The 12,335-nt window shown below is 35.1% G+C and overlaps 1 protein-coding gene across 2 annotated transcripts in view; it reads right to left on the reverse strand.

Moving 5' to 3' along the window:
* LOC150101593 (serine/threonine/tyrosine-interacting protein-like) overlaps positions 1–12,335 on the reverse strand; it is a 264,341-nt gene that overhangs the window by 175,556 nt on the left and 76,450 nt on the right. The window contains exon 4 of one of the 2 annotated variants that reach the window (XM_090400471.1): positions 11,654–11,795. The exons of the other annotated variant lie outside the window; for it this stretch is intronic. Within the exon in view, the coding sequence (XP_090256597.1) occupies positions 11,654–11,659 (6 nt within the window). The 5' untranslated portion in view covers positions 11,660–11,795. The remainder of the gene's footprint in view (positions 1–11,653; positions 11,796–12,335) is intronic. 2 annotated transcript variants of the gene reach the window in all.

Below are 12,335 nucleotides of genomic sequence, written 5' to 3' on the forward strand. Positions count from 1 at the left end.
GGGTGGAAAGAGGGGAAAATAGTTCCACTGCACAAAGGTGTTTCCAAGGCTGCTGTTGAAAATTACCGGCCAATCAGCATAACAAGAATCATTATCAAGGTCTTAGAGAAAATAGTCAAGAGGAAAATACAAGATTGGATAGAAGAAAATGGGATACTGTATCGGGGACAGCATGGTTTTGTGAAGGGTAGGTCATGCCTCAGTAACTTGCTCACGTATTATAACACAGTGACGGCTGAACTGGATAAGGGTAATGGGTTTACAGTGATTCTACTGGACCTTGCTAAGGCCTTTGACAGGATACCACATGGAATTCTAATCAGTAAATTGCAGCATATGGGAATGGACATAGGGTTGGTGAGATGGATAGGAGGGTGGTTGAAGGAGAGATATCAGAGAGTGGTTTACTCAGGAGTAGAGTCCACAAGACGGCCTGTGACTAGTGGTGTGCCACAAGGATCTGTTCTTGGACCACTGCTGTTTAATTTGTTCATAAATGATATAGGAAAGGATCTGAGAGGAACAGTTCATTTGTTTGCGGATGATGCGAAGTTGGGTAAGGCAATAGTGAATGCAGATGACGTCAAAATTTTGCAGGATGATTTTGATAGATTGGAGGTCTGGGCTAGGGAGAATGGATGTCAATTTAATGTGGCAAAATGTAAGGTTATGCATTTTGGGGTGAAAAGATTGGAGGCAGTTTACTGCATTGGTGGAACCGTGCTCCAGGAAATTGATGAGGCACGAGATTTAGGAGTGTTGGCGGATAAGGAATTGAAATTTAGGGGACACGTTGCAAAAGTGGCCAAATCAGCTCATCAAATCACTTGGTTGCTGAAGAATACGTTGACAAGCAGAGACAAGCAGGTTATTGTTCCTCTGTATCGAGCCTTGATAAGACCCCATCTCGGCTACTGTGCTCAGATTTGGTCACCTAAGTTTCTTCTTGATGGGGAGGAGGTGGAGAGGATCCAGAGGCGAGTGACCAAGATGATAGCAGGTCTGTGGAATGAACCGTATGAGAACAGGTTGAGGATTTGTGGGTTGCAAAAATTGGTTGATAGGCGGAGGAGGGGAGATATGATTGAGACATTCAAATTACTGAAGGGTTTCTATAAAATTAATTCAGAAGATATTTTTGAGAACAGGGCTGGTTGTGGGAGGACTAGGGGACATCCATGGAAACTGGGCAAAAGTGTGGTTAGTAAAGGTGTTAGAGCTGGGTTCTTTACTTTTGGAGTAGTGAATGAGTGGAATGCGCTCCCTGAGTCTGTGGTGGATGCTGTGACAGTGAATGAGTTTAAGGCGAGGTATGATATATACTGTATGAATGTCGAATAGTTGTGATGAATATGATTTGGGGCCTCCCTCGATGAGTCTAATGACTCCCTGGAGTTGCCCGTAATAATAGTAATAGTAATAATAAGATGGTGGTGATTCTAAATAAGGTATTGTTCAGACCACATATGGACTATTGTGCTCAGATTTGGTCACCTGGTTTTCATTGTGATGTGGAAACGCTAGAGAGGGTTCAAAGATGAATGACCAAAGTGATATCAGGACTCTGGAGTGTTGGTTATGAAAAGCATTTGAGGATTACAGAGGTTAGCAGGTAAAAGGAAAAGAGGAGATATGCTAGAAATCATAGTTAAAATTAGTTAGAAAGTTAGTTAATGGATTCTATCAGATTAATACAGAAGGAATTATAAAAAGAGTGGCCATGAAGTTGTGAAGGATGGGAGGGGTAGATTTTTTTTTTTTTTTTTTTTTTGATGTGAGAATTGTTGGCGCGAGTAGAATGCATTGCCGGAGTGCACTGTGAATGCAGGCAGTGTAAATTACCACAAAGCTCATTATGATAGACAGGTTGCTGGTTGAGTGGGCCTCCCATGATTAGTCTGTTGACTCCATGGAGGTTACCAAAAATAATAATAATATCAAACACCTGCTTATACTTGCATCACTTATAATTGCTGACTTATAATTTAAATATAAACTTTGCATTGTTCTGTATAATTTTACATTTACCCTACATAATTAGTGTCCCGAACAGCTTTTCTCTTAACACCTTGTACGCTTTCTTCGGATCTACAAAATTTAAGTACTGATCCTTGTTACATTCTAACTTTTTTTAACACTTGATTGTAAACTGAAATCAACTTGATCACCTCTATTTCACTCAAACCCAGCTTGTTCTTCTTTAAATTTCTTTTTCACAATTTTTCTTAGCCTCTTCTCAAGTATGTCTTTGTTAATTCTCAGATACAGTTTTCCTTCTCCCCCCCCCCTGATGAGTACTATGAAAACTCTACTCCAGTCATCCCAAATCTGACTTTCTGACCAGGCAAAGTAATTCCTCCAGATATATGCGATATCTTTAGTCTTGGTTGTCATGTCACCATCATTTCTGATTTCTTTTACTGTACTCCTTCAACCATTTCTAAGCTTGTTTTTCAAAAGCCTCCAGAACATTTTACCAGCTTCTGATGGCTCTCTTTCACATTTTTCTCGTATTCTCTTAGGATATCTGCCAACTTACTTGTTAGGAAGAACTTTCAATATGCTTTCTTCTTTTCCAGAACTCCCTCTTAACTTCTTTCATCCATTATTGAGATGCAATTTTTCTATCACTGCAGACTTCACTATGGACGCATGTTAGAGTCATTGTTTTCTTCAGGGTGTGCCACTCAGATTCCATGGTCTGATTCTTGTTTCAGAATCCTCATTCTTTCTTGAATAATATGATACTGTGAATGTAGAATGTAGATTATGAGAAAAAACTGACACAAGTAGGAATAAGGAAATCATTCCTCTTTATACATTTTGATGCAATTGATATGGACTTACACAGATTCGACTGCCTGAGTTTCTTGGTGATGTGAAAGTGGTGGAAAGACAAGTGACCAAAATGTGACTAAATATGTGGAGTGCCCTATATGGACAGACTGATGATTTGTGTTGAGAATTATAAAGTTTAGCTGATAGGCAGAAAAGAGGGAATATGACAGAAACATAGAAGTTGCTAAAAGGGTTTTTTAGAATAGATGCTAAAGATATTTTTCAATATCTGACTGGATGGGAGAGAATGAGAAGTCACACCTGGAGGCTATTTAAGGGTGTGTGGCTAGTAAGGGTGCACATGACAACCAGAATTTTGCAGGAAAGTAGTAAATGAGTAATAGACTGGTTGAAAAGTACTGTGCATACAATTTACCTATATAATGCAGTTTTATTGACTTCCAACAAGCATTTGATTCCATTGACAGGAACAATGGAATCAAATGAAATTGTGGGAAATGCCTACAAAGTCACCTAGGGCTGGAAACGACTGAAGGGAACCACCACCAACAACATTCTTACAATAAAGTAAGCTAGAGAAAAGAAAATGTTATTAAGAAAATCATAAGGAAGAGAAAATACATTTACAGTACTGTATACGATTGCTTCAAGGTAGCCTAGCCTATACACTAATGAGTGAATTGTTATAAAAGTTTTATTTTATGCTAATTAATTAAATTTACTAATTAACTAACAATTAATTTTACTTAGTTATGATTTGATACTGTATCTTTACGTTTGTTTACATTTCTCTCGACTGCGAATGGTGCCATGCACAGTTTGTAAGTGTTTGTGTGCATAATTTACTTTTTATAATAGATTTATATATACTTTATGGTAGTAAATGATAAAATAGACTAGTATCTAGATATATTTCATGATTCATGACATACCTAACTTCTTGATTTATTTTGAGATTTCTAGGCTACGCAGTTCATCTGAGTTTTTTCAAATTTTTGCAAATCTCCAAAAATAATTTTTCCAATACATATATTCAAAAAAATCCGCATATAAGTGCACCCATGCAGTTCTAACCCGCGTTCTTCAAGGATCAACTGTACTTGTAAAAACAAGTAAAATGACTCTTCACATATTTTGGCAGTGTCATTACTGACAACCTCAACAACAGAGGAACAGTAAAATACATTATTCAAATTAAGGGGATATTAAATCTCACATTGTTTTAAAACCGAATAAGAAAAAACTCAAAGATTGGAATCAGAGAGTTTCATGCCGAATATAGTAAACTATAAAGTATCGGCGAATTACTAGCATAAGCTAATGCAAGTAGTCCTAGTACATAGTACAATCTCGGGCAACCTTGTTGCAAAGGTGGGGGAAGTTCAGATCGCTATTCTTAGGTATTTTCCATAATGTAAAAACATGTTTCCTAGGAAATGTGTGCTGTTATTACATTATGGTGGGAGGTCACTACCCAGACCGGTTTCAGCCTTTTTTGAGGCTTCATCAGTGAGTAGCTAGACCAAAAGATATCAAAGGGTATAGCGAAAAGAACTTATATACTTTGCTATGCGAGTTTGTCAACCAGGTGCAACCATTAAGTTATTTAAATATAAAGAGCCAATAGGCTTAATTTCAGTGATATAAACATTATTCAAATTAAGTGGATATTAAATCCCACATTGTTTTAAAACCGAATAAGAAACTCAAAGATTGGAATCAGAGAGTTTCATGCCGAATATAGTAAACTATAAAGTATCGGTGAATTACTAGTGTGAGCTAATGCAAGTAGTCCTAGTACGAAGTACAATTATGGAAAAATATCTAAGAATAGCGATCTGAACTTCCCCCACCTTTGCAACGAGTTGCCCGAGATTGTACTACGTACTAGGACTACTTGCATTAGCTCACGCTAGTAATTCGCCGATACTTTATAGCGGCATGAAACTCTCTGATTCCAATCTTTGAGTTTCTTATTCGGTTTTAAAACAATGTGGGATTTAATATCCCCTTAATTTGAATAATGTTTATATCGCCGAAATGAAGCCTATTGGCTCTTTATATTTAAGTAAAATACAGACTTAACAAAGGATGGTCTAATATGAATAAATTAAACAAAATATGGAAAGAAATAATAGCATTTTAAAGAGCCTCAAACTAAAACTATAAAATCATTATTATATCTACAGCAACATATGGAGAAAAGATATGGATACTCAGTCAGAAATAAATACAGAAAATCAGAGATTTCAAAATGAAATGCTTAAGGTAAATAAGACTCGCTGGTTAGAATGCAAAACAAATGAGCAAGTCAAACATGAATTAAACTATAGAGAAGATATCATAACTATAATTCTTAAACAGCAATTAAGATGGTTTGGGCACCTCCAGAGAATGTTCTTTCAGAGATTAGTAAATATAGTCTTGAATGGAATTAACTGGAGGAAGAAAATTAAGAGGTAGACCAAGAAGAACTTGGCTACGGTCTTTGAAGAAAAGGTCACAATTATTGTGCTTTGGAGAGAAGACAGAAATGGCTAGAGATAGAGCCAGATGGCAAAGATTTGTTCATAGCAGACTCAACCTGCCAACTGATGGATGTGAATGAGTGACCAGAGGTCATGTCATGAGAATGAGTTCAAGAAAAGACATGACAAGTACTGTAGTTAGTGTAGACCTTCCGCAATGTGTCTTTGGATTTCATGGAGATGCTCATAATAATAATTTAGAAAAATGTGTTACATTAAAAATACTCTGTTTCTTTTAAATAACCTTCAATAATAAAACTTGCGTAAAAAAGAAGAGAAAAGGAAACTTAGCTTTTGATTATCAGAAAAATTCATGATGCGCCTAACATTTAATATCTACATGGAAAAACAAAGTTATTTGGGTAATAGAGCTGCACTCTATCCAACTCCAGCTAAAAGAAAATAGTATAAATTAAAGACTTGAATATTAAACAATAATTATTAATCTGACATACAGGTGTGTATTTTTTGAAGGAAAGGATGGTGTAGTATCTGGTATAAAACTTGATCTGAGCTTAGATGGTAAATAATTAGGAGAAGTATTTGACGATAAAGAACTGATAACTAAGCATAGAAATATTTATCGGACAAAATACATCGATAAAACCAATAACAACCAAAAAATAATAATTAACTATAAATTTTAAAACTGAAAATAAAGAACAAAAGGAATAAAAACCTTCTGATACATACATGGCAAGCAACAAAATGGCAGCATGCTGGTCATATTGTTTAAAACATCATCAGATGTAGAGCAGAAAAAACTAACCATGAGATTACCATGTGTATTTTAATGAAAACATATTAAGAGAAGACAAGAGAAGACTTAGTGCAAGAGTATTGGGGAGCTTAATTGATGAAAGGTATTAGGGAGTTTGGTTGGTGGAGAGTTGCAGGGAGTGGTTTATTTTGTTTATGACAGAGTCTGTTTTTATTGCTAAGGGTTCAGAGCAACATCATTTGGTTTCAATTTCTTGGAAATATCGATAATGGTGACCTTCTGGATTTCAAGAGTATGTTGAGTGTACTGCATGTAATCAGTAATAGGAATTGTTGTTGCTGGTGCATTTTTATTTGCGATTTTTTCTTGGTAGTGAGAAGTAGTCTGGAATGCTTCAAAAATAACGCAACCTTGATAATGTTTTAATTAAACACTATCTTCTGTTATATACATGGCAAGCCAGCAAATGGCAGTGTGCTGGCCATATTGTTTAAAACATCATCAGACATAGAGCAGAAAAAAACTGTGACCTTATGACAAATTAACATATATTGCATCCTGATTGGCAGTTAAACTTATAAACAACATTATGATACAGTAATACATCAGTCTGAGCTACTGTGTGTTTAAGTTCTGTACTTTGTTGCTAGCAGTGAAGAAAATTTCATAACTGGAATATTTAAAGATGCATCTTATGGTTTTATAGTTAGATATATGGAAATTTATGGGCTGAGTGAATAGATAATTGTTACTTGCTGGAGGATACTGTTCAAAACAGATCTCTTTTAGGTGTAATTTCTTGGTTTTAAAGAGTGACAGGAGATGAGTTTCTGTAGGCATGCATTAACAAATTGTGTTAATGAGACAAATTTTGTGTTACAGCAAGCACATCGACATATTCCTGGCTTGATATGTATATAACAGGATTTTTGTGCCTTTTGTTCTTTATTTTCAGTTCTTTTAAATTCAGAGTTGGCTTCATTCATTGTTCATTTTAATTTGCATTCACTTAGCAGTTCTTTATCTTCAACACTTCTAATTATATACAGCTTCAGCTCGTGTTCAGTATCAAGTACTATGCCATTCTTTAATTCAAAAATACATACAGCATGTCAAATTAATAATCATTTTTAATATAAATCTCATTGAATTTGTACTTTTTTCAGCCGAAGTTGGATAGAGAAGCAATCCATTACTAAAATAGCTTTGCTTTTTCCATGTTGACAGAAAACTTAGCAATAATGTAAAAGTTCCACTAATATTCTAAAGTTAGGAACAATTTTTTTTTACAAGTACTCTAAACCTTGATATCTCTTCTGGGTCTGGTTCCCATAGGAGACCTCAATAAAGGTCAAAACTGATCTGAGTGATGGCCCTTCCCATAATGCATAATATTATACATATCCAAATGGATGTGTCCTTTCCTTTAGTGTTACATGGTGATCAGCATTCATTTCAGACAAATTATGGAGACTACAACCGTGTTAGAAATAATTAATTTCCACACGTTTCGACTTTCATATTAAGGTCATCATCCGGAGTAAACACACACATACACACACACACAGAGAGAGAGAGAGACAAGCTATATTACATTCCAAACAGTATGCCAAAGAGACAATGATTTGATCAACTATTATTCTACTGGTCTGATCTCTAGTGGGAAAAAAAATTACATCAAAGCTATATTTTGTTAATAACATTTATTTATATATATATAACATTCTATTTATAACAGAGAACAAATTCATATAGATAGTTTTATTACAGCAAAAGTGGCATCCTAATTTAACATGAGAGTTGTTATATTAGAGTTAAGATCCTGGATTACTTACAGTCCTATTTATAATTAACTCTTAGATGAAAAGGTTATGTGGGTAGAATATGTGCCTTGCATATTCTTGGGATTTTTAGACCATCATTATTGTTAATATTAGGGTGGTTGATAAGAATTTTACAGTCTTCCTTAAATTTACATTCATACCACGAGTATTCAGTCAGATACTGAGAGATAGAGTATTCAGTGTATGATCAGAAAGGCCGGATTTACTATAGTTATTAAATTTAATGTGCTGTTTATTTTCCTTTTTTTTGGAGATGAATTGTGCATCCCGTTTTACCTATATAGGGCAAATTACAGGTGAGTGAATACAGTATACTCCAGGATGAGCTAGCAGAGGAAGTGGATCCTTGGAAGAGTGAAATAAGTTTTTTAGTTTTGCAGGAGGTTTAAAAGGTGGCATTGAGGAGTTTATTTTATCTGATTCTGATATCCCTTCAATGTATGCAATGATTACAGTTTTATTGTAATCTAGTTTATTTTTGTTTTTAAGTGAGGTCTTGTGAAGAATTTTGTTGATAGTATTTTGGCAGTAGTTATTTTTCAGGAAGGTATTGCTGATAACTTAATTCATCTTTAAATGCTTGTTCAGTAGAGCAAATCTTCAAAACCCTGTTTTTAGTGTGTTAATGATGCCTAGTTTTTGTTTTGGGTGGTGGTGGTGGTAAAAGTTTATGTGAATATATTGGCCAGTATGTGTAGGGTTCCAGTACACAGTGAAGGAAAGACTGCTGAAAGGAAGATGTGTGACAAGTGCATCTAGAAAAGGAAGTGTGTTCTGACTTTCGATCTCAATTGTGAAGTGTATGTGTTTGTGTTGTTTGTTTAGGTGGCTGAGGATAGTGTTTAATGTCTGGCAGCCATGGGACCAGATAGCAAAAACATCATCAACATATCTAAGCCAGACTTTGGGTTTTAAAGTAAAGGAATCTAACACACGTTGTTCAAAGGCTTGCATATAAAAGTTAGCATTTGGGGAGGGGGGGGGAATAAGAGTAATCCCCATTACTCTTATTACCCTTCTTTTTGCAGGTAGAAGTGTTTTGCCACACAAAATAGCCAGAACGTAGTACAAGTGCAAAGAGTGCTGTGATATTGGGCAGGATTTTGTCCTGAAGATTTTGGCTACAGTCAAAATACCATCAACAAAATTCTTCACAAGACACCACTTAAAAACAAAAATAAACTAGATTACAATAAAACTGTCATCATTCCATACATTAAAGGGATATATCACATAAAATAAACAGAATACTATAGAAATGCTACCTTAATACCACCTAATACCAATGATCCAGGATCTTAATTCTAATATAATAACTCTCATGTTATATTAGGACACCACTTTTGCTGTAATAAAACTATCTATATGAATTTCTTCTCTGATGATGTTATAAATAGAATATAGCTTTGATGTAGTTTTTTTTTTCCCCCACTTGAGGTCAGGCTAGCAGAATAACAGTTGATCAAATCATTGTCTCTTTGGCATACTGTTTGAAATGTAATATAGCTTGTCTCCATGTGTGTGCGCGTGCGTGTGTGAGTGCATGTGCGTGCACACACACACACACACACACACACACACACTCTCTCTCTCTCTCCAGATGATGATCTTAATATGAAGGTCGAAACATCGGGAAATTAAAGTAATTATTTCTAATACCACTGTAGTCTCCATAATTTATCTGAAATTAATGGATGTGTGACTTTGCATTATAAGACACCAAGCCAAATAATGTGAAGTCATTAGTCTCTATATACAAGTAGCCTCTATTAGTCTCTATATGCAAGTTTATTTTTCGTGAAGATGCTTCACATGCAAACAGTGTTTACTTACACTTGAATTAAGGATTAAACAATATAATTTAAATATTTAAATTATTTATTTAAATATAATTTCTTGGCAAGTTTAATTTACTCTAAAGTTGTAAACAAGGTAAGAGATACCATTAACTGACAGAAACATGCACAACACTACAATGACAGCAGCATGAAAAAGAGAACAAGTCAATGATCAAGCTATCATCCTACTGCACTCACCTGAATGCTACTGAAAGTAATGGAGAAGGTCATCGATAGACAACTTCACCACACGGAATCTCACCTGTTAATCAGTAACCACTAATATGTTTCATCACTCTTGATCCACAGGGATACAAGGATACAAAGTATAGAAAGTTCTAATAAAATTCACGTTGCTCTAGGCATTTCAAGGTCATTTATTAATGAATCAGGTCTGGGATGGTCTGGCATAACACAGGTCTACTTACCCAGATTACCATCTCATGGTTTATGGTGCATCCTCTGCAAATGGGCTACTAATTTTCTCTCTAGCCATTCACTACAAGAATGGTGGATGGCCCTCCTTTCTTCAGACTACCCTTCCATTTTCACAGTTTTTCCTATTCATTAATGACCTCTCACTAACCTCAAATCCTACCCATTTTACTAATGACAGTACATTCCATTCCAGTTTTTTAAATGACAAACCTTGTAATGCACAAATATCCTAAGTCACAAGACCTTCCATAATCAATGCCTTAAATATTGATCTTATTGCTATGTTTCAGTGAAGTGAGACAATCTCATCAATTTCGATGCAACCAAAACAGTCCTGTCTTATTTCGTGCAAGACAAAGATCAACTTTATCTCCCCTCACTTTTAAAAATACAAAGGTCCCTCTTCTTCAGCTGACTTATAGCCTTTCCTGGCATAAGCACATACTGCATTCACAATCTCCTCTACCTCCGGGGGGGGGGGGGGGGGGAACACTTTTCTGCTTGAGAAATTAATTTCCAGCTATACTACTTCTAATTTCAAATCCACTCAAATTTACAATATTCTCATATCTGGACTGATGCATCAAAGGCATCCCTAAAAACACTTGATAATAACCAGAAGAGAGCAATCTGATAAATGATGATCCTCTCTCATTCTCTGATTTACTCTCTAACAGACAATCTCTATTTCTGCCTTGTACCTCTTCTGTAGGTATTTTCATAGATGCTGTTCTGCCAAACTGACCACAACTCTCTACTTTCCCTTAAGCCTATAAACATACAGCCTATTAGTTAACATCTGTTCAATGTCCAGCTTCAAACATATTGAAATAACTTCTCATCCTTCACTGCTGTGCTATAGGTTTTTGCAACCTGTTGTGTAGTTGATACATAAAAAACTCCCCTCGCCCATTTCCTAACAAGATGAAAATCTAAACAGTAAGCTAGAAAAACAAAACTTTTTACACACTTAATACAGGAAAAACAATTCAACTGATTTAAACATTATAAATCAACACTGCAAAGAACACCATTTCTTCCTGCTTATTTGAACTTCATTCTGTTTGTCCCAGTCTCTTTACACTAATACAACCATATATCCATTATGCAAAATGCTAGTTAAAATTACCAAACTGTTATGCTGTCAGTCCACTCACAGCAATAATAACTCAGCTCATCTTTATAAATAAATTAAAGCCGTAATCTCACCACTCATGGTTGCCTTAACCCTTATGTTTCTGCCTCTATACAAATGAATATCAACATTTCTGGAGTATTCAAATTACATTTATTCCTTACTTCTTAGAATGCTAGTTTTGGAATTTAATTTTGAGATGAATGAATATGCAAATTTGTCCTTTCAATAGAACTTGACATCTCAGCATTACTTGATCTTTATCTAGCTAAAATTAAATACTTTCATCAACCTGTCCCCACCCACAAGATAACATTAAACTTTAAGGAAGATTTTAGATTTTAATTTACCTCCATTTGGAGAACTCTGGTTTAGAAGAACATACAATTAGTATGGATCATACAGGAGACTTTTCTAATGCAGTGTTACTTCACCATTCATGGCAAAATCAAGACCAGCAGTTCCAGGAAACAACTGAAATCAGCAAGCAGCCTGCGATAATAAACAGGAATGCAAGTTACATCATGCATGATGTCTGGCAGACATTGCTAGATCACACAGTAAATGTGTGTTAATGTTCCAACAACACCATAGTTTAACAATTAGAATTTACCATGTTAATGGTTTCCCTCAGGAACCCTCAGGTCTAGTGAAATCTAAAAAGAAATGCTCGGATTAATGTTAATTATTTACATTATGTATTTAATACATAATTATATCTGTTCTAAATTCTGGAATTTATGAAACAGGTAGTGTGGTTAAACTCAGAAATGTGTGTATATTGAAGAAAAAATAATATATATATTTATTTTCAGCAATCTAATGACAGGCGTAATCAAATGAGTTCAATAACTGAATGATCAGTAACTAACTTATTCTTAAATCACATAAAATAGTTAACCAATCAAATGGCTTGGATACATATACAAGTCACAGTTGCCATGGATGCAAGTGCATATTAAAATTGTGATGTCATCAATATTACACTGAAATATGCAATGGATATGAAATGCATGAGGAGCAATATACTTC

The sequence above is a fragment of the Typopeltis vanoorti genome, chromosome 11, assembly GCF_054136105.1.
Source record: "Typopeltis vanoorti isolate ZY-2024b chromosome 11, IOZ_Tvanoo_1.0, whole genome shotgun sequence".
In the NCBI taxonomy this organism is placed as follows: domain Eukaryota; kingdom Metazoa; phylum Arthropoda; class Arachnida; order Uropygi; family Thelyphonidae; genus Typopeltis; species Typopeltis vanoorti.